This window comes from Pseudopodoces humilis, chromosome 5 (assembly GCF_049639895.1).
Source record: "Pseudopodoces humilis isolate 2021_Gansu_Grassland_sample_001 chromosome 5, ASM4963989v1, whole genome shotgun sequence".
Taxonomy (NCBI): domain Eukaryota; kingdom Metazoa; phylum Chordata; class Aves; order Passeriformes; family Paridae; genus Pseudopodoces; species Pseudopodoces humilis.
Genome location: NC_142204.1, coordinates 10,036,168 through 10,058,990, shown reverse-complemented (window position 1 = coordinate 10,058,990; position 22,823 = coordinate 10,036,168). Strand labels below are relative to the sequence as shown.

Below are 22,823 nucleotides of genomic sequence, written 5' to 3'. Positions count from 1 at the left end.
TATGTGGGTTTTATTAGATAAGAGCTTAAGAATAGAGAGTGCTGCCTAAAACAAATGGCTCTTTGCAGCAGGGACTTTCAAATACACGCAGGGGAAACAGCAAGAACAAGAAACACACCAAAGTAAATTTGAATATTGAGAGAGTTGAGCCAGTACATTTTTTAGACTCAGCTCTATCTCCATTTTCAGTTAAAATAAAGACCACACAATACAAAGTTCACAACTTGGAAAAAATATGAGAATCCCTCCTCTCCTAGGAGCAGTGGAAGAGCAAGGTGAGGAAGGAGTAAAACCAACCTAGAGGCTCACAAACTGGAGTTTCAGTGGCTAACTTGGTTTTTCAGCAATCTGCAGGATTTCTCCATGGCTTTCCACCACCACATATGATATTGACTCATGTTTTGTTGCCTTTGGCAAGAAATGCTGGTATATAAGCTCAACCTGATGAAAATAGAAGAGCATCCCAGCCAAACAGGGCCTGAGTGAGCTAATTGAGCTATATGTAAAATTCTAAAACACATGGAAATTGTTGGTGGCAGCTTTACTAAGCTCTTCTGGGCACGGGGAGGTACAAGGGCTTGCTATTTTCACAGGGCACAAAGATGTGAATTTATTTTCTCACATTGCTAAAAGGTTTAGGGACCCATTTTTTCTGTAAGAGTATCAAACACAAAGAAAACCAAAAATAGATGAAGACTTTGTACTCTGCCTGTGAAGAAAAAGCAGATGAGGTGTTTTTGTTTTGGTTTTTTATTTTTAAACAAAAATTTCTTTCAGAGGCTGGACAAGAATAAAGGTTCCATTTTTCCTTCTGTTTGGTACCTTGTTAGGGTTTCAGCTACACTTGTCCAATGTCAATACAGGACTGTGTGCTTGGTATTTTTTTCTAAATGTGTGAGTGGGTGATCTGCTGGGGTAAGTACTACAGATGTGTGGAGTTTTATTTATTACCATAATCACTTCTTTGGATAAACACAACTTCAGGTGCATCTGCTCATAAATTCACTTTTCCAAGGATTTTTTTTTCCTTTTAAGCCATTGAACTTTCTTATGTTTGTGATACATAAGATTGAAGTGTTGTATTTTGGAGGTAGTATTTCCTGATTCTTGACTAAAACTCTGAACACCCACAGGAAAAAATGTTCTCAAACAGCTCTGCCAGTAAGGGTAGCAAATGTTGAAAAAGTTATTTGGATATTAGCTCTGTCCTAGCAAGATACCCAGGAAATGTAAGCATAATAAATGAAGACCACACAGACTGGGAGCATTAAAAGTTATCCTGTTGTACAGTATGAAAGGAGGCTTTATCCCACAGCACTTTGGTGTGCATCACTTCTGCACAGCCATCATGACGTAGAAGTTCCCACTGTACTAGGGGAAAAATAAAAGGAAGAAAATTAACTTTTAGTATTAAATTGCTTGGATTAAGTGCAGCACATTCTCTGTCCCAGAAAAAAACAGTTTTCTAAATAGAAAATTTTAACATATCTGTGTGGAAATCTGTAATTAAAAAAAAATAATAAAAAATCTCCACATATTTGTCAATATGTGGAGAACAAATCTACACTCATAAGAACAGGTTAACCACCACAAGTGGGACGTGGAGACTAATAGCAGAGTATTAGCCCTCCACAATGTGGCATGAGATGCAAAACTTAAAGGCTATTAACTTTCTATTATATTGATAAAGCTAATAATAAAGAGATTCCATGAAAGCTCAAAAAGAAGCCTTCAATTAGAAATATATTAAAGTCTGCAAAAAAACTTTTAAACTCTTCCTGCTTAATGAGCATTCATACTGAAAATTGTTTCAAAGTTTTAGCAGACATGCACCTATTTATAGCCAGGTTTGCCCCTATGACCACACCCTTAATGTAATTTTTCTTACACCGCATCTTAACATAGTTTATATTTTTTTATTTAGAGAATGAATTTGAAAGCTCTGTATTCAAGAAGAACAAAACAGAAATATTTAAATAATTGACTTCTAGCATGATTTTTCCACTATTGTTTGGTTTTCTACAGGAAAACCAAGCTAGGAGCGCATCCTCTGCAGAGATAGTGGGGAGAACTTGCAATATGAAAGGCAGTCCACAAAACTGCATTTAAGAAATCGCATTGAGGGATAACATCAAAGAGTACAACAGTTAACTAATAAACCCAAACACTGGTGTTTATACCCTATTAGCCACTGCCCTGAATAGAAAAGAATAGCTTCCCTTTTTAAAAGGTGAAAGAAACACATGATGGACTTTTAAAGTACTTTTTTTCTTGCAATGTAACTGTCCATTTAAACCAGACCATGATTTGAAGCCCACAGGAGAATTTACTGAAATAAAAAGATGAAGGGCATGTTTAAAGGCTGGGTACCTGTAGATGGATGAAAACCACTGACCCCAGGAGTCTCCAGGTGCCTCCCTGGTGGTCAACATGAAGCATCCGAAGGATCTGGAGGAAATGGATCCCCCTGTAAAGAAAGCAAAGTATCAAAACAAATACAATAAATACATAAAAATGCTTGAGGACAATACTGCCTTATCCACGTACAACTGATTACGTCCACTAACACGCTGCCATGTTCAAGAACTGTGATATCACTGCCCCTGCCTGGGGTGGTATCTCAGGCTTGAGGCATCTCTGTATTTAGATCACATTTCATTATAGTCAAGTTTATTCAGAAATACTGACTATGAAAACAATTATTTAATGGGAAAACAAACAAAATCAGAGGAAACCTGTATAGTTTATATGATTCCAATCTTTAAATGTCTCCTTTCCAAGGAAAACCAATGCTTCAGGCTATGCTAACATAAATATGAGCAAACTTTTTTCTCTATTTGCCAAATGCAGAATATGAATCAAACATAGCATTACTGAAATCCTTGTTGTGTGAGTTATTGAAATCTATCTGATATAACTGGAAAAAGATAGAGTCCTATGTGTTTTTAGGAGAATAACTAAATCAATCATAAGCTCCAAACATTTTCAACTAAATAAAAATAATTATCAATATGATTCTTCAGCATCATTTTATTCCATAAAAATATTTAATTGAGTCACTCTTTTGACAATGGATTTTGTTTGCCTATAGTCATCTTACTGTCTTATCCCTGAAACAAACCAGTGAAGAGCAAGAAAAGATGAACGCTGAATTCATCAACCTGAAAAATTTGTCACTAGAGGTGTTTTTGACTCTTGTTAGCAATCTTCAAGATTTTTTGTGGGTGTAGGTTTTGATTTTTAATTCAGACTTGCCTGATCCTGCTGGCTTTTCAGTGGAGCAATGATAACACTGCAGGGATGTGGGTTAAGGTTCTGTGTCAGACAGCATTCTGAGGTATAAGACAGTGACTCTGGACTTAGTACTGGGAAAGGCTGGACTGAGCCCGAAACCCATTGGGCTCACATATAAACACACAGGGCCTTTTCATTGAAGTCCTTCCTATGCTTCTAGTTAAATTTAAAAAAAGCACAACCCCTGGAATTTTCACATGCACCTTCCTCTTTTCCTATGGGAGCCGATATTCCTTCTGCCTGATGATGGTCTTTACCAGGTAAGGATGAATGTTCCACATTAAGAGTTACCTTAAAACATTCTGTACATGTAGTCCCCCCAGTGTTCACCTACAGAGCTAGACAGTTTAGACAGCCTGGACATTCACACTTCCCAGTGATTCCACTCCACTGGGCTTGTGACAGAACATGCAGCACATCTTGGAATGGGTTAGGAGTGGGAAATACACCTACTGCTTATCATTCTTTTCTTCTGTTTACCCACTTCACCTCCCAAAACAAGCCTGCAGTACTGGATGCAAGCTGAACAAACACTGTGGACATCAAATGTTTCTGGTTGATGTACAGTGTGAGTTACTTGTGCCAAACAAATCCACCAAAGCATAATTACTCTTTAAACAAAATAATTACCCATACTCAAAAAGCACTGAGTTAAGTGCTGTGTGGATTACTTCTTAAATAAACCCATACTCTGTAATTCCCTCTTGTCTCAGAGACATTTGTTTGATGTTTTAAATAGGACACATTTTGTTTTTTCTACTTGGCTTCGGCATTCCCACCATTTTTCACTTGCTCTGTTCCTGCATTTCGTTTCCCAACCAGTCACCAAGCAGAGAAGCATCCATCCTTTACTGCCCAGTGCTTCAATAGAGAACTTTCCCTGTGGTAGGAAAATCAGACATGCAGCTAAACTGGGAATTAGGCAATCAGATACACATCTAATAACATCTGTGGTAGTGAAGAGCTGCAGTGACAGGAGAACATACCTTATTGCAGAGGTGGCAAACACCTGTCCATTAGATCCTATGCTCAGAACAATAACTGAGGCTACTACCACAATCAGATCTGTTAAAAAACAAACAAATAAATAAACAAACAATCAAAAGAAGAAAGAATGTATTGGGGTTTTTTGTTTTCTTTTTTAATCTCAGCACTGAGAAACACAACAAATACAGACTAAGGAAAACACTTAAAAAAAAATAGTTAGCTGAATTTGGTGGGCATGTTAAGTCTATGTAATAGTTTCACATCAAAACCCCAGTGGCTACAGTTTCTTCCAGGATGAATTCAGTGACAGAAGTTTCAAAGAGCCCAATGGATCAGGCAGTTTGCCACAAAAAAATGCAAAGATGTTGTGATGTGCCTCGGGGAGGCAAAGAGTAACTTTCAGATAAGCATTGTTCCACCCCAAACCCCTTGTGAAGGGCAGCCCAGGGGTTCTGATTGGGTTTGAGTCCCTTGGGGGTTTCTCCCTTGTTGTGTTTCTAGTGGTCCCTGACCCTGAACTCCACCCTCAAAGGTGGAGACCCTCAAGAGTTCTGTCCCTTAAAAACCCCTGCTTGGCCTCTTTTCAGGGCTCTCTGTTCTGGATCTGAGTTTGTTCCCATGCTGAATAAATGGTTTCATGAACAAAAGCCTGTCTCGTTGCTGTTCCATGCTGGTCCCCAGAACCCTGCAACTTCACTGGACGTGACCCTGAGGTTGTGGACTACAACACAAAGGCATTTGTGCACCCTAGAAATGAATCCATATTTTGGCTCAAGGCTTCTAATCCAAGAGGAAATGCAAGGGTTTGCATCATGCAATAATGAAATCCATTAAGTATCATGCATCATACACACATACACTTAGTTTGAAAGTTGTATCAAAGCTGTAAAGCCAAGCTTTCAAAGCTAAGGGAACTGTCAGAACAAAGGCTGGCTAAAAAAAAATCTGAATTGTTAGTTTACTTTGTGATACTGTCTTTATTTGTATGAAAATATAATTGTTTCCAGAGTTCCTTTTTTTTTTGTTTGCTTCCACAACTCTGCAATTTACAGAGTTCCAGCTTTATACAATGCAAATGATAGATTGAGTTCACAGTGCCAGCATCCCTTACTGCCCCTCATCCCAGTTCATTTCTTTTTATTATTGAACTTTGCTGTAACATTATCCTGAGAAGACATTCTTTTAATTTCCTCACAGGCATTTCTCTGGAAAACCTCTTTAGAGCATCTAAATGCTTCCCTTTCAAATTCTAGCCAAAAAATAAAGGGTAGTATTATAAATGAGTAGCAAATGGAGGCAGAATCAGGAAAAGTTTTGGTAAACTTTCCTTTGCCATTTTGAAACAGGCAGTACTTTATTCTTCAGAGCATTTAACATTATATAGCACTTCAAAATACCAACCCTGATGGCTTCACTTGCAGCTGTGAGGGCTCAGAACCTCTGCAACCCAACTTCAAAGTCTTCCCTTGGACATTCAGAAAATGAGGCCCACTTACGAAAACTGATTTAACCAACTTTCCATGGGATGCCTGGGCAAGAGGCAGGATGGGATCCAACCTGAGCAGCAACAACAGTTTCCTTCAGCAAAGTTAACTTGTTTTTTCCTCTCCCTTTTAATGTTCTCCTGCCTCACTCACAACCATGTAGTTGCTGCAACAAATATTGCAAAAGTTCTACAAGCAACAGCATCCTTCACTCTCTGAGTTAAATTAATTTCTAGTATCAATCTGATTTTTGCTGTAAAAGCTGGATTACTCCTCAAGGGAAAGCACACAGTCAGTTTAAAGACTGTACTACAGTAACTGTTCGTGAATGACAATGACAATGACAATGAAAATGACAATGACAATGAAAATGAAAATGAAAATGAAAATGAAAATTAAAATTAAAATTAAAATTAAAATTAATAAAGGGAGGGATGAGGCTACAGAAAGAGCTTCCATTTGAAATTCCATTTGAATGCCTGACTACAAAGTTTTTACGCTGTTCCTTTATCATGTATGTGTGTGAACATATATCTGTAAACTTTGAAATTTAGGGTGGGTTTTCTTCCCATCACAGCACAAATCTTTGCCCTTAGCAAATGATGCATCATGTCTTTACTTAATTATTAGACATACACATATCCATCTGATGACAAGCACTAAAGGTGGAAAAAACTGATGCTTAGAAAATGAGTTCAACCAAGTAGTGAAAGAGATTTCTTCATTTGTACTTTCTACTTTTCTGAAAGTGTTCTTCATGGTAGAGATATTTCTTTTTCTTTTTTTCTCTCCAAACCTGTTTTTCTATCTCTGCTTCTCTTCTGTTCCTAGTTTTCATCTGTTTCCAGTCCTTAGACTTCCTTTATTAATCCCAGTTTACTGATCCAAACAGCCTTATTTTACAGCCTAGGTCTCCAGCAGGTCCTGCCCTTTCACTGCCACCTTTCAATCCCATGTATTTCCAGCCCCTGCTGATTTCCCTTCAAGCTCCTGAAGCTTGTCAGTCTTTTTAAGCGTTCCTCTCCCAGACCTTTGTATCAGAATCCAGCTCCTGTCTTTTTACTGAGCCTGTGTGTCCCAGAACATTTCTTACACCTCAGCCTGGAATTTTCCATGTTGAACTTTCTAAGAACTAATTCAAATTATAGAGGGAATGAAAACCCATAGAACAAATCTCACTGCTGTCAATGAAATTTTAGGGGATTTTTTTTCTGATTTTAAAATAGACCTTTGTATTAATGAAGAAATAAAATAATTGCATGTTTTACTTTCTGTTCTAATCCTTTAATTTCTTTTTCCAGTGTTTTTTATTCATGTTGATTTGAAAATGACAGGATGAGTCAGCAGGACTTGATCATTCACAGCAAAGGTATTTTCCAAGTTTATCTTGTTCCATCAGTGCAGACACTGTTCCATCTGCATTTGATGGGGAAAAGCAAACCTTGACTTCCAATGTATTGTATTCCTAGGGGAATTTCAAAGGTTAAAATAAAGTACTGATACCTGTGATTGCACAACCAGCTGTAGCCATTCTTAGCTTTTCTTAACAAAAGCCACAGTATCTTCCTTAAGGGCTCCAATACAAACATGAATATTTGCAGTGGCAAAGCACCATACCAGCATAGAGAACCCCTTGAAACCACATTTCAATGAGCCTATCAATCTAATATACCCACCTAAGAAGCACTTATTAATTGAGAAAAAAATCAAGAACACAATTAGGAGTAATAATGATCCCTTACAGGCCTCATAGTCACATAACAAAACTAGACCAGCTCTAGAAGCAGACAAAGAATTTGTTTGTACCCAAGGAAGGATTTTGTGTTCAAAATCTTGTCAATTTCCTGCAGTTACCCAAGATTTAGTCATTTCTTCACTTTACAGTCCTGCCTTTCTAAGCCTGATGTCTGCCTTAGCCATATTTTAATGGCTTTAATAATTTAATATTTTAATATTTTGTCAGTTCTAGCAACGCAAAAAAAGAGAAATAACAAAGCTGATAAATGCTTGAGGGATAGACATAGCTCAGAACTGCAATAAGGCCCCTGCAGAAGTTGACATTTTTATTTACAACAAGCAGGAGGGTTGCAAAAGAGTTTAAGACTTACCAGTGATGGATATTGGCTTCCTGGCAAACCGGATCCTTCCCTGGAAGCCAATTTACTCCTGCAGCCTGCAGACCACAGCCAGACCAGATACTCAGCACCAAAAAACACCACCAGAACTATTTCCTAGCATAGTGAAAAGAAGAAGAGATCAGAGTTGAGTTTTTTCATTAAAAGCACAGTTTGTACATCTAATTTATTCATAGGACTAATACAAATGAGTAGAGAAGCATTAAAATGATTTTGCCTAATCTGTCCACTTTTTGTACGAATATGCCAGGCAGAAAATAAAAGGGAGAGATAATCAGTTCCTGAATGTGATTTGAATGAATAAACAGATGGTTTAAGCTCCATTCCATCAGTATATCATAGGGAAAAACACAATATTATTCTTCGTTTATTTTGACACTTCTTGGTCTCCAGGCCTTTCCCCACCTTAGTTGCCCTCCTCTGGACACATTCTCACATTCTGATGTCCTTCCTCTATTGAAACACCCAAAACTACCCCGAGGACTCAAGGTGGGGCTGCACCGGTGCAGAGCAGGGTGGGGCAATGCCCTCCCTCCATCCCTGTGCACCCCAGGACACAGGTGACCCCTCTGACTGCCAGGGCACTCTGGTGACTGATGTTGAAATTGCATCAAAACTCTCATATCTCTCTGTGCAGGGCTGCTCTCCAGCCTCTTGTTCCACAGTTTGTATGTATAACCAGGACAGGCTCATCTTAGGGGGAGAGTAAAGTTCTTGCTTTTGCACATTTTTATATAGTTGGTGATTGCCAGTTCTCTGGTCTATCCAGATCTCTCAGTGAGTCCTCTGTACCCTGGGGGAGTTCACAGCTCTCCCCAGTCTAGTATAGCTATCAAACTATCTTGATGTGCATTTGATTTCTGAGTAGCTCACTTAAAAAACATATTGGAGAGCATGGGCTGTAAAGTTGAGCCCTAGGGTCCCCCCCAGTGACTGAATGCCAGGCTGGCATAACCATGGGCTTCTTGAGCTGTGTGGTGGAGCATTTAACCAGAAGGATTCAGTGACAGACAGGACCAAAAGCTTTGATGAAACCAAAAAAACCCCACATTTTCTGACTTTCCTTAGTCAACTACGGATAAATTTGAGTTGTTTAATCAGCACTTTCCCCCATGAACTTGTGCTGGCTGTAACCAATGACTGTGTTTTCTCTTGAGTGTTTTTCAGTAACTCCCAAAACAAATTTCTCAATAATTTTACCAGGCACTGCAATGAGATAGACAGGTCTGAAATCACCAGGGATTTCCTTCTTGTCCTTGAAAACTGGGGTAATATTTGCCAGCTTTCAGTTTAGTGGAACCTCTCCAGACTCCCAAGACTACTGAAAAATAAATGTAGTGAGGTCCCAAAATGACATCTGCCAGGTCTTTCAGTATCCCACCAAGCCCCATGATTTATGCACATCCAGCTGTAGCAACAAGTCTCAAACAAACTCAGGGTGGACTGAGATTTTATCATCCCCCCCACAGTCATGGTTTCCCAACAGAAGTCCAGACTTCCCAGGGCCAATATTTGTTGAAGGCAGAGGTGAAGAGGACATCAAATGTCTCTGCTTTGTCTACATGGCTATTTTTGATATGATCAATCTCATCAGGCCAAGGCCCAATGCTATTTCTGATCTCCCTTTTGCTATGAACATATTTGTAAAAGTCTCTTTTATTGTCATTCCCAGTCCTGGCCTGCTTGAACTCAAATTGAGCTTTGACTGCACTGATTTTCTCCCTACCATGGGGACAGAATCTCCCCCCATGTCACCTGGCCTCTCACACACTCCCCTTTCCTCCTCAAGTTCTACAAGATCCCTGCTCAGCCAAGCTGCTCTTCTGGCCAGCCTTGCTTGACTTCCAGCCCTTTGGAATTGCCTGTTCCTGTGCTCTCAGAGGATGGCCCTGAGAAGGTGATCAGAATTCAGAGCTCCCAATACACCCAGAAGCAGATTCCCAAGAGACTACTAACCAGCCTCTACTGCTCTCCACATATCCAGGATCAAAATTTTGCTGACAGTTCGTCTTCTATCACCAGCTTTTGAAACTCAGCTCCTTCAAGTTCACCGCAACCAAGACACAACCACCAGCCATCACTTTTCCCACAATTCCCTCCTAAACAACAAATCTAGAAAGACAACTTTCCTAGTCGACCACCTATGCCAAGGAGTTATCTTCAACATGTTGGGAATTCTCTTGGACCTGTTGGAGTCTTCTGTATGACATTCCTACTTGATATCTGGGAAGATAAAATCATCATAAGGATTGGTGACAGAGGTGAGCATATCCAGCATGTAAATAAATTAATTATCAATATTTTAATATTGCTCCCCTCTTCAGAGCTGCATTGTGAAGCACTTGTGCATGACCAAGGATAGGTGTACTTTAAATACTTCTAAAGAAAGCAGATTAGTAAAGATCACAACGTGGACAGATGCATTGAGATCTCTGTTCCCCTCTTCCTCGTTTTTTTCTCTGTTGCAGTGTGGTAGCAGAACCCAAACACGGCTTCTAGGCTTTGTTCCAACCCAAACTGTACCCAGTAATTCAGTCACCAAACACCTACTACACAAGTTACAGCTTTGGAAAATGTTTGCATTTTAACTTGAACATGCTTGCAATCTGCACCTGGGGAATTCTAAAGCACCCAAAAAGCAAAACACACTTAAATCAAAATTTTCACTGAATGACAATACCAACTCAATTTTAAAACTGACATTCTGAATGGCACAAGAGAGACCAAAACATTCCAAAGGTGAAAAAAAAATAAGAAAAAACTCTACAATAATATGCAAAAATTCATGTTAATTCTGATTTTTAACAATGTTAGGTTAACATTTCTGTGTTCACTTCTGCCTCTTGTTTTGCCTGGAATGAGAACCAAGAAAATATGCACAGTCCTCCTCTTTTTTGCATGGCACTTTCTGCCTGAATTAACCAAGGATTAGTATAAAACTAAGAAAGCTTACAGCCATCCTCAAGGCAGAAGCACAAGAAAATACCCAGCAAATTAAAATTAACTCCCCAAGTTTCATTTTTTAGTATATTTATTATATAGAGCATCTACAACCAATTCTAAGTTTGCATTCGGTCTACAGTCTCCATAGAAATATTTATCCAAGTATAATAGTCAAATCAAATCCTAAGAACAATGTGCAAAGTTAAAGAATTCCTGCATTTTTGGAATCTTGCAAAATATTCTATCACTTATTAAATTGTCTATGTTTTTAGAAGATTCCTGGTATTATCACTCTAGCATTTTCTTGCTCTTCTTAGGAATCTCTAAGTTCCACTAAAAGAAGCAGAGCACTGTTTATAGCAGTGGAAAAATCATTTTAATGGACCTGCATATTACAATTGCTTTAGGTGAAAAGCTCTGTAGAAAGGAGACAAGCAGAGAAGTGCCAAGGAAGCAAAAACTTCCTGGATTTTCCTTGATTATTCTCTGAGGGTACTTTTAAAAGCTGAAATTAAAACTACATCTAGTCTGAGGTTATTTTATTCTCAGAACCCATCTTGGTTATGTCCAGAAAAACCTGATGAAGTCAGTAAGGTTACACAGTCTATGGAAAGGAAAGATAAATTGTTGACAGGAAGGAGGAAAAGAAGGAACTTACATCTTCGACAAATTTGACATAAATTATTAATCACAGTTCATTTTGCCCTAGACAGGTGTCCACGTTACCAAAACCACAACCATTAACACATTAGTTGGCAGACTCAGACAGGCCAAAGACCAAAAAAGCATGGAAACTGGACAAACATCACAGCTCTGCAGGTGGTCCCTCAAAAAACCAAGGAAGATTATGACATTTACACTATTGTGTGTACCCTTAATGCAAGATAGGAGACACCCATATCCAGAGCTACCAAGGTTGATCAAGCTTCACCTCACTAAATTCACCTTCAAAAAAAAGCCCTAACCTCCCTCCTTTTTCTCTTCTACACATAAATACTTTTCAGAGCCTTAAATGCATTGCCTCTCATTTACATTCTGGTAAAAGGAAAAAAAAAAAAAAAACAACCCAGAAATTTTCTGGGAAGCCAGAAAAAAGTAATAATTATCACTGAAATGGTAACAACTGATGGTGAGAACTTGTGGACAAAATATGGACCAGAACAAAATCAGCAAAAACAATCTGCAAATTAAATTTACATCCATGTGTCAGTTTGAGATCATTCTCCAGCCTTCTGCAATTTTCCAGAACCCTTGCTTTCAAAATGGGATTACACCCACAAACCCTTTTGATTTAGACTCCCAGCATTATTTTTCCCCTTCTCCTGGAAGTTGTCAAGGAAGAAATGGATGATGAAGGATTCTGAGCAGATTTAATAAACCTGGAAAGCAGTTTATCATCAACAGAAAGCCAGGGATGAACTCTTCTAATGAAACTGTAACCAAAATTAATGAGTGGAAACAAACTGTTGCTTCATAAAAATAAGAACCATATCAGACTTGATTCTTCTCACTCACATGTCACAGTCTCTTCCTGTTATGATCCTGGTAACTCAAATTGCCACCAGAAATACCAACAAAATAATTTAATTACAGATTTTAAACTGGGTCTGTGCTGTCTAACACCTCTGCTAAAGTCAGTAGTAACATTCCATTACTCTTTGCTTCTTCCTCTCATCTGGGAAAAAGACCCAAGGCAAATAAGGACTGTAATAGTCCTTGTCCTTAAATTAATTTCATCTTTGAATTGTTTTTTACTTTTCTGAAGCCTGGGCACTTCATAAATCTTCCCTCCCCCCACCAAATTAATAATAAAATAATACATATTTATGCTATTTTTAGTGTAATTTCATTAATGTAATAAAAAATATGCAAAAATAAGCTTAAAGGGAAATATGTATACAAATAACTTTCATCCATATCTAATTCAATCAGTCAAATAAAAAACGTTTGTGAAAAAGCCATCAACTTTTTATCCAAGAATGTCATTGATAACCATATAAAAAAATGCTCACATTAACACAGAAACCCAACACTTTTACATAGGCATGTGTGTGTGTGTGTAAATTAAATATATAGCCTGGAATTTATAATTTATCCCAGTTTTGTTATGGATAACTGCACTGGGGAAGCAGGAGAGGGAAGTTCACTGGAGAGATTAAAGTGCACACATGAAAAAGAGGGGTATTTTCTCAGCTGCAGCTGTGTTTTAGGTGGAGAGCATACACAAGGCTCTCTTCACTTTTTTATTGGAATAGTTAGGTGCTGGGGTAAAAGGAGGAAGTGGGTTGGCTAAATGAATAGTGTGTGCTCATGGAGATTCAATCAAGGAATGGCAGCTTCAGACAATGAAGCCTCAGAAAGAGGCATAAAGGTTTAATAGTCCAAATGTTTGCACACGTGTACTTATGTCCCAAATTTAATCTGATAACCTGTCTTCAAGGTTTTCCAGTCCTTACAGTTGAAAATGTCCATTTAGTGACCTGTGTAGTTTAATAACTACTCAAATGCCATGAAAACCTACTGATACTGAAAATGTGTCTTTTTTACCATCATGCTGGCTCTCGCAAAGATGACAGATGTTCTGTGTGAAAACAGAATAGCCAATATACAGAAGAAAAAATGCCAAATGCTGCTAAGTGTCCTATAGTACCATTAGCTTACTTACACTTCCAACTTTTAGGTGAAACCAATGCACTCAAATTCTGTTGTTTGGATACAAGTGGATTTAATAATTCATAAAAAATACATTTCCATGCACACCTGATAAATATGCTGAATGTTCTGACTTCCTACCAGAAGTATGCTTGTCTTTCATTTTATTGCTATTTGCTGTTTCCTGCATGGAATGAAGCTGTAGACTCATGACAAAAGTACCTGGTACTCCCCCTGTGACAGCCACATTCAAGTGAGATGTGTAAGTCAGAGAGGAAGAGTTCTTTTTTTAATTCTATTTAAGCAGGTAACAATTTTTCTCCAAAGAAAATCAACTACAGCCTCAACTATTTTGGCCAGGACTTTTTTCTCAAGTGCTTCATTCTTAAAGATACCACTAAGGTAAATATAATCAAATAGAGAATTAATAAGATTCAGTAAGTTAGTGCCTGAAATTCTAATTTCTCTGTAGATCCACAGAAGCCTTCCAGCTCCCCCCAGCATGTCCCTGAAGGGACCACCTCTGGTAGGAGGTGAAGGGTTTAGCTTTGCTCCTAGAGTGGAATCAATCCAATGTGAATATACACTTCAGAATTTTAAATAATTACTTCCATGTGTCTTAACATTTTGCTTTGGTAGGGTATCAGTATTTTGAGGAGAGGAACTGAAAAAATCCTGCATGTGTCTCTCTACCTTCCCCTCAGTACCAAGAAATGTTTCTCAAGTCCCTTGGCTACATTCTCAAACCCCTTTGCACAGCGAACTCCACTGAGCCCTAGTCAGTCAAATTTGACTAAGGGAATTATGAGTTGTCTCTTTCTTAGTCTCAGCCTTACTTACCGCAAAAGTACTTCTATTTCAGACATTTGAAAAGCACACAACCATCATTCCGTATGTTCTGTGGTGCATCAGGCACAAGGTAATATAACCCACAGGAATAACTAAATTATAATTCACACTGAGAAGCCTGAGAGTCACATTTGATTCCAGAAAAACAATGACAAATCAGCAAGATTACTCAGCAAACAACTTGAGATTATGCAATGTGTTGAAAGACTTGCAGACTCAATTATTTCCTAATATGTTTAATGTATGAAACCATATTCCATCTCTATTTTAATAATGCTTTGTATTGTAATAATATAATATTCACAATCTATCTTCCCACAGACCAACAAGAAGCTCAGAAAGAAACAAGGATTCTCCTTTTTGCTTTCTCTCTCAGAAGTTTACAGGAGTAAAAGAATACAGCAAATGCTTATGAGCCGTAAGTTTATTTTTATTCATGTGTATTCTGCACTCGTAGGGTCTGGGTCTTACACAGTAAACAGGAATTAATTTATTTTCTCCTGAGGCAGTTTGTGTCTCAGTGCCTGTATGGGACTGGACACCTCATGAACACCTGCAGTCACCCAGGCAATATACACTGCACAAGTATCACAAAATGCCACAAATTATTATGGGATACCCTGTAAGAAATCCATTATCAGTTGTAAGAAATAGTGTGGTGAGGCCAGCAGGAAGAGCACCTGTGAACTTCAGGTATTGCACTATCAAATGATCACTTCATCAAACAGACCTGGGGAAGGCCCCAAGTGTTCATGCTACATGGCAAAAACCAGATTTAGAATTATAATCTGGCACAAAGGCAGGAAACAGATAAAAATCACACCTTTTTTTACCTTCTAACACTGACTGTTTTGATGGGATGGAGAAAACGCTTTCAAGCCCATTAGAATACATTCACTTCACCATAAATCAGAGATCACTCAATTAAGCTTTTTGCAGGCTTGTTTCTCCTCTGCTACAGGTTGGAGGTGACCCAACACTTGATGACCTGGCTACACAGTTTAAATAGGAGACATTTGTCTGCAAAAGCAGAGACAAACAAAAAGCAACAGGAGAGCTCCTCCACTGCAGACAGAAGAGTGTAGCCTCCTTTCAAAACCCTCACTTTGAAAATAGAGGTATTCCAAAGAGAAAGGCCACCCAGATTCTGAGTTCAGAACCAGAGCTGTTAAATAGTGACATGCCTTACCTAGCTTAAGGAAGCTAACTATCACTTGGCACTCTGAAGTTTGAGTACTTTGGGCAGCCTTACTTATATTTTAGAGCACAAGGATGTGTGTGTTCATGGCACATGATGCAGAAAAAATCATATAAACCCAAAACTGAGCAGTGACTTTGGGAAAGCCATGTAACAACAAGGACCCATCTGCAGCCAAAAATTCTTCCATAAGATCCTCCTCCTAAATACCACAATGTGAGTGTCTGGCCTGAAAAACTTGAGCACCATCTGGTGTGGGAACTTCTCATTTCACATCTCAGCTTTTTCTCCAACAGAATTTGCAAACATGGGAGTGGTAAATCCATGCTAAATGTAGTCATTATATGAGAATGTCCAGCAACCAAGAGGGCAGTAAGGACTGACAACAGAAGCAACAAGTGAGGACTGAAAATACAGTTTCTGAGGGAATTGTGTACGCTCTGGTGCTGCAGCACTGTGAACTACAGGTGCTTTTGTTTGAGAGAGATGATGGTGCTTTTTCCAGCTAGAAATCCATCAGAGGAAAGCAGATGCATAAAGTCTCATAAAGGAAGAGGTACCACAGGGCCTGAACTCATCAGTTGAATCAATATGATTTATAGCAAAACCTATCTATTTTCTCCAAGTCAAGAATACCCTTGGTATTCATAAATTTAAAACATAATTAACATCAAGATACTAAATGTTTCCCTTGCTCCTGTAACACTGTCATTATACAAATGGTATGTTTATTGTGCAGTTATTCACAGTGTGTAAAAACGTCATGTGTATGATGAAAATAATATTTTGTTCTTGTTTTTAGACTGGCACAGTTATAGTTGTCACACAACTTTTTGCAAGGTCTTTTGCAATTAAATAAAAATAAAAATTTACAAACTACCGTGGTGACCTCTCCTGGCAGGGAAATGTACAACCTCTAATTATGAAAACAGATTAATCCTCAAAGGAGGAAGTACACCTGGCCCACTTTATAGTTTATTTTTTCATTCCATATCCTGAAACATCTAGATGCCATTTCCAAATCAAAACTGACACATAAACTAAGAGATCATCAAGTAAACATTACAGCCTCTTGTAGAGACAAAAGCCTAATCAAGATGCTTTGCAAATTTTAAAAATACTTTTTCAACAGAATAACGATAGAACCAGATAAACTTATAACTGTATTATTAGAAAATTAGAACTTGAGACTAAATGGGAGGATAAAATGTTACCTAAACCTGGGGCAACTGGGAATGAAACTGAGCTGTAACTCAGTATCATCTTGAGTGTTGCAAACACTATTCACAACTGTGCCTTGCTCCACTGCACTTGTTTCCCTACACACTGTATAAGATTTTTTTCATACATCAGACCCTAAATATGTCTGCATAGACCAGTGAGAAATCTTCCACTGGTAGAGATAAAGGACCAAGCAAGGTTGGGGAAGCTACAGATTCATTTTCATACTACACTACAGGCACAGTCTGAAAAAAAAAACCAATGGTACATGCATTTAAGATTTGTACATTGTTAAACAGCATGCACAGTGTCATTGTGACACTTTTTTAACAGTATTAGAAACTCCAGACTTCTCTCTGCAAGCATAAAAGGTTCAGAAAGAGCTAAGTTCTTCATCACCCATTCTGCTGTTATTTACCAATACAAGTCATTGTGTCAATGCCACTGTCACTCCCCTCAAATGCAGGCTACTAAACACTCAGAGGAGGGAAAGAAACCCAGTCAGGAATTAACAAAGCTCATACAATGTGTATATATGAAAAAATTAAATTAGAGTATGTCAGGCAGAGCTGGGAAGAACTCTCCTAAGAGTGATAGGGAAAACACAAAATGCTTGGTAGCTTGAGAACAAAAACATCCTTCAAACAACACATTTCAAGTTCAAGAAAAGCAATTTCACCAGTTCTGCTATCATGGAAGTAAATGGATTTTACCACAGTGAGGATCAGATGGAGATTTAGATGTTGTAAGTGCAAAAAACAGACGTTTCCTTTGAGCCCAAGCAAGACCATCAAATAAAACAATTGTGGCAGAGGGTAGGCCCAGCATCAGCCTGTACCTGAACCTGTGGCTATGCAATATTTTCAGTCATCTCAAAGACAACAGATTGACCTTCACACTGAAACACAGGCCTAAAAGGCACATTACTTCCCTCCAGAATTCACTTGAATTGTAAGAGACTTGAGAGCATATGCTTAGGGAATGGGAGGAAGAGAGTAAACGTTTTGGGGCTTTTTTTGCTCTTAGTTCCAGCAACTGCTTCTTCAATCCCTTTTTCTATTCTAGCTACAAACACTATGATATTCTCTCCTTTATATTCACAGAGCTTGTCTGAATCAGTCTTACATCTGACAAGAAATTTCTGTAAGACCATCCAGATATCATAAGAATGTAATATAATTAACATAATGACATCTTTGAAACACAAAGCTTTGATATCTTAGGACACATCCATAGCAACATCTATTACCAGTGTCACATCTCTACTCCAGTGACTCATATTATCCAGAATTGTACTTGGCACACTATCACACCCTCCCTAAGAAAATACAAAAACATTTCCATGTCTGCTAGTACCAAATACTATCCCTCTTGTCAGGCCTTAGCAACTTTCAAGAGGACATTTTTGAAATTGATCCTTCCCAAGTGTTAATATACCTGAATATAAAGAGAAGCAGTTTTCTCACAAGTGGGAAAACACCACAAGCATCACATGCCAGTATTTATTTGCTGCTGAGGGCTATACAAAGAATTACAGGGACCTTCACTCAGGAGTGAAACAAACCAATTTAATTTTTAACTTGATCCAGTAGTTGCTTTGTCCCAGTTTTGATTCTTTTGAATCTTTTTGAATATAAAAGCTTTGATATCTGTGGAGCCCTTCAGCTTTCCTTTTTCTCTTTTTAGAGTGCCTCAGAGTTTTAGACTGCCTTGGGATCCCCAGGAACACTGAACAGGTGAAAATGAACACTGGAAACATTTTTTGGTATGTTTGCTCTGATCATTCACACACTGCAAGTAAATTGCAAGTTATATGCAAACTTTTTATTTTGATTCTTTTGATTCTTTTTGAATCTGCCACACTGGCAATGTCCTCTGTTCCCAGTTTCAAGAGAGCAGGCAGAATGTACAGACACAGGTTTCCATATTTTGGAGAGATTAAACTCTGGTTTCATGAACAGTCAGCTGTGGTATGAAGTAGATCAGAGTAATAATCCTCCTAGGAGTAAAGAGAGCAGCAATCTCTACACTTCTGTAGGGTGAACACCTCCCTGGCTCAAATGGGAGACCCAGTTGGAAATTCCTTCAGGCAAAGGTGGGAAGATGTGCTCTAAGCAGGAGTCCAACCATTTAACTCCTGGCAACAAGTCTCCCAACTCTATGAAAAATAACTGTTTTAATTTGATCTAAAACCAATCTTTTATAATTGAAGTGAATTTATTTCAGACCAAAGAAAGACAAATGTGTTCTATGCAAGTGACTCTACAGTAGCTAGAAGGATAGTGACCCTCTGTACTGGCCATTTCTAGAAATGAAACTAAGGAAACAACAGGAGGAAAAACTCCAGAGAGTCATCCTCCAGGGTAAGGCTGTGACACAAGGAGGCTAAGAAATTGTTTCATTGACTGTGCATGATTCATTTGTTAGATGATAACATCACCCAAAAATAGCTGGCAGTGGCTGTGTGGTCACTCTGAGAGCCACACATCTGTCTCCATCTCATTACTCTTTGTTCCACAATGTGTCTGCACATGCACATTCCATCTGCACAGAAACAATCAGCTGAGCCAGGATCACTGTTTCCGTATGCTGTGCCTGTGCTGACCTGCAATCACCACATCTCAGGCAGCAGGAGAGGACCACACATGATTGGCTGAACACTGCACTTTGCTTGACACTGAGTTGTGGCTTAAAGGCCAAGCAACATTTGTTACAGGATTAATTTTAATCAAGATCTAAAATTAACTCCGGGATCTAATGATGCCTCAGTCAACTGCATGCAAAAGTTGTACACTTTAATATAGCCTAAGCCATAGGAAGTCACTATTTAGCAAAAGGAAAGTACAATAAGAATACTGAGAACATCACATACTGAGATCAGAGGATTTGAGTGGCTAAAATACAGATATTACAAGGAACTGTTTGAAAGTTATTTACTCCAGTTTTATCAAGTATATTTAATTTCCATTTTTCACTCCCTAAAGGTGAATGGAGGCAGGGGGGAACAAAGGAGGAACAGTGTCTAGTGTCCTTATGCAAGTTATTTATACTTTTGATTCCCACCAAGCAAGCATCACTGGTGATGGCAGTGTGACAGGAGCTCTTCCTTCCTGTTCTGTAGAGTAGCAAACTAGGCTGACAGAAATCATCTACCTCTGAAAAGCAACGTTTTGGCTAACCTTTTACTATAAGACTTAGAAAATACACATTCTAAAAATTCATTCCTATAGCGTATCTTGTTCCATGCTACCTAAGACTGATGAACACCAGTTGTCCACTATAAGTGATACGCTTTGGGAAATGCAAGTTCATAAAAACTGGCAGTCTAACAAGTGTCCTCATAGTTAAAGGATCTAGAAAATTATTATCCCCATTAAACCATGACCTTTCTTTAATGAAAGCAGGCACTCTTTTAAATGTCCTGGTAGCATGCTTTGCATGAAGATTTTTAACAGTTATCACCCTTGCTCACCAAAAGCAATTCAGGTTTAGTCAAACTGATCAGCTCTTTTCCAGAAAAGTTCACTTACCATCCAGAAAAGAGTTCCAATGGCAAACTCAGAACAGTGCTCTATAGTAGACAGTACACTGAATATTAAACAAATCAGCACCAGGAGAAATATGTAAAAAAAAACAGTGTTTCATGAATTGTCAAGTTGAACTGTAAATCTGTATTTAGTTTTTTGTCTCTTTCATTCACATAACTTTTTTTTCACAAATACTTTGTATTTAATCAGTCAATTTTTCCTAGTCAAATGAGTATCATCATTTTGCATTCATTCAGCTTTCAGAAACATGGAATAAAAATGACAGGAAGGCTGAACACAGTAAATCAATAAGTAAATGTCACATTATCAAATATATTTCTCAGGGAAGGTTGTCATAGTGAATGTTTTACATTTCACTGATTGCTGTACAACTTCAGCAATTCTCGTTCTGGTAGCTTTTACTTGAAAATTACAGGTTGAAAAGCTTACCAGGAAGGGGAAAAACTCTTGTACAACCTAGAGACCGGTAACAAAATTAATTCCTTTGGAGTTCAATCCATGATCTCACCCCAGTGGACACTTTTATCAGTGTTCTAGAAGAAGAGATGTAATGCACCTCACCAAGTCCACAGCCCAGGAGTTTGGTCACTAAGCTTGAGGGCAGAGCCCCTGGTTAGTGGTGCCTGCACAGGCTACAGAACAGATGTACAGGAATCTCATAAAACTTGACAGAAGCAAACCTCAAGTCCTACACAAAGTGTGGGGAAGAAGACTAAAACATGTCCCCCTGACCTCCCTTTCCCAGGCTCAATTCATGTCCCTAATTCCCTGCTCCTGTGCCTGCCTCACTCAGGCATGCCCAAGTAGCGAAGAGGGATGGGGAATGCAGGGTTGTGGTCAGACTACAACACTTTGTCTCTGCCCCTCCACCCTCCTCCTCCTCCTCCTCACACTGCTCCCCTGCTCCATTGTGAGCCCTTCCATGAGCCACAGGCCTTCAGGATAAACCTTCTCCAGGGGCTGCAGGGAATTTCTGCTCTGGAACCTGCAGCACCTCATCCCCTTTCTTCTGCTTCTCTCACCCCGGTGCTCAGAGGTTGTTTCACTCTTGCTTTTCCCTCTCTTCTCACAGCCCACACTGTGCTTTTGACCTTTTCCTAGGAACTTTTCCATCTAACACTGGGGGCTCAGCAGTACATGTATACACAAAGATATAAAAGAGCACACAATACAGAATCCCAGAATCATTTAGCTTGGAAAAGGCCTCATTGAGTAAAACAAATCAATCCAGCATTTCCAGGTCCACCACAAAACCCTAAGAGCCCCATCTACACATTTTCCAAGTACTCCAAGCATGGTGATTCCACCACTTCCTGAGCAGCCTGTTCCATGTATTTACTCACAGATGCACTTCATATGTATATATCTATATATCTAGAGAGACAGAGTTCTCAGAATACAAATATGGGACAAAAAATAACTAGTGCAGAGAATTACTTGGATATGAAAACTCCCAAAATGTGTTTGCCTCAGACGGAGGGTAGGCTGAGCCAATATTCTTTATGCAGCACGTTCAAACCACGACAAGAACCAGGGAAAATGAGACAGCTTTGATATCTGTGGAGCCCTTCAGCTTTCCTTTTTCTCTTTTTAGAGTGCCTCAGAGTTTTAGACTGCCTTGGGATCCCCAGGAACACTGAACAGGTGAAAATGAACACTGGAAACATTTTTTGGTATGTTTGCTCTGATCATTCACACACTGCAAGTAAATTGCAAGTTATATGCAAACACAGGAGAGACAGTTGTTTCTCAGCTACCACACAGACAACAGCTGACCTCTTAAAGCCAAAAACTGGATTTGAAATCACGAAAAACAAAAGGTCCTGCTTCCTTTCATCTGGCTCTGGAAGGACACTGACATTATTTAACCACAAGTGGAGATTTGAGTAAATCAGGGCCACCATAAATAAACAGATATCGTAAGTAGCGTTTAGAGCTCTACATGTACAACTGTCTCTGAATCAAGTTTGAATTTCTTCAATATTTACCTATCCTGTTCCACAATATAAGGGCAAAGGGACCCAGATAACGCATCTTAGTCAAGGGTAAGAGTATCTTTAGCTTGGGATAGATCTTTGTCACACTCTCGTGGTTTATGAGTTCCCACAACACTTCACTCAGCCCTGCTACTCATTTTGCTTCAACATGCACAAGTTGTATTATTCTCCAGTTTTACTCCCATCCCCAAATGTTTATCTCTAAAAACAGTGCTGTGTTATAGGGGGTACCAAGATCTGTCCAAGGCATAACAAAATGGATTTATTGCTTCAATGAGCTGGTGCACTGCCCAAAAGATAAACCAGCAGAGGGAACAGAACACAGCATTCCTGGAGAGTGATGCTCCAAAAATGAAATCAGAGCAAAGCCTCAAGGACAGATAATGAAGCACAAACCAGCCTTTGGCAAATGGAAAAGAACAGGTTGATAAGGGGTTCAATGCATAAGGGTATTGCTAGTCTCCAACTATCAATAGAAGAAGGGTGTAGAAGGGTCTAGGCTTGGAAAACTGCAG

At 38.8% G+C, this 22,823-nt stretch overlaps 1 protein-coding gene across 1 annotated transcript in view; it reads right to left on the bottom strand.

The window, feature by feature from the left end:
• LOC102104242 (potassium voltage-gated channel subfamily KQT member 1-like) overlaps window positions 1-22,823 on the bottom strand; it is an 81,116-nt gene that overhangs the window by 41,164 nt on the left and 17,129 nt on the right. Inside the window, 5 exon segments of the mRNA XM_014262499.2 lie at window positions 2,371-2,467; window positions 4,281-4,359; window positions 7,874-7,924; window positions 7,927-7,996; window positions 20,294-20,386. Of these exon segments, the coding sequence (XP_014117974.2) occupies window positions 2,371-2,467; window positions 4,281-4,359; window positions 7,874-7,924; window positions 7,927-7,996; window positions 20,294-20,386 (390 nt within the window).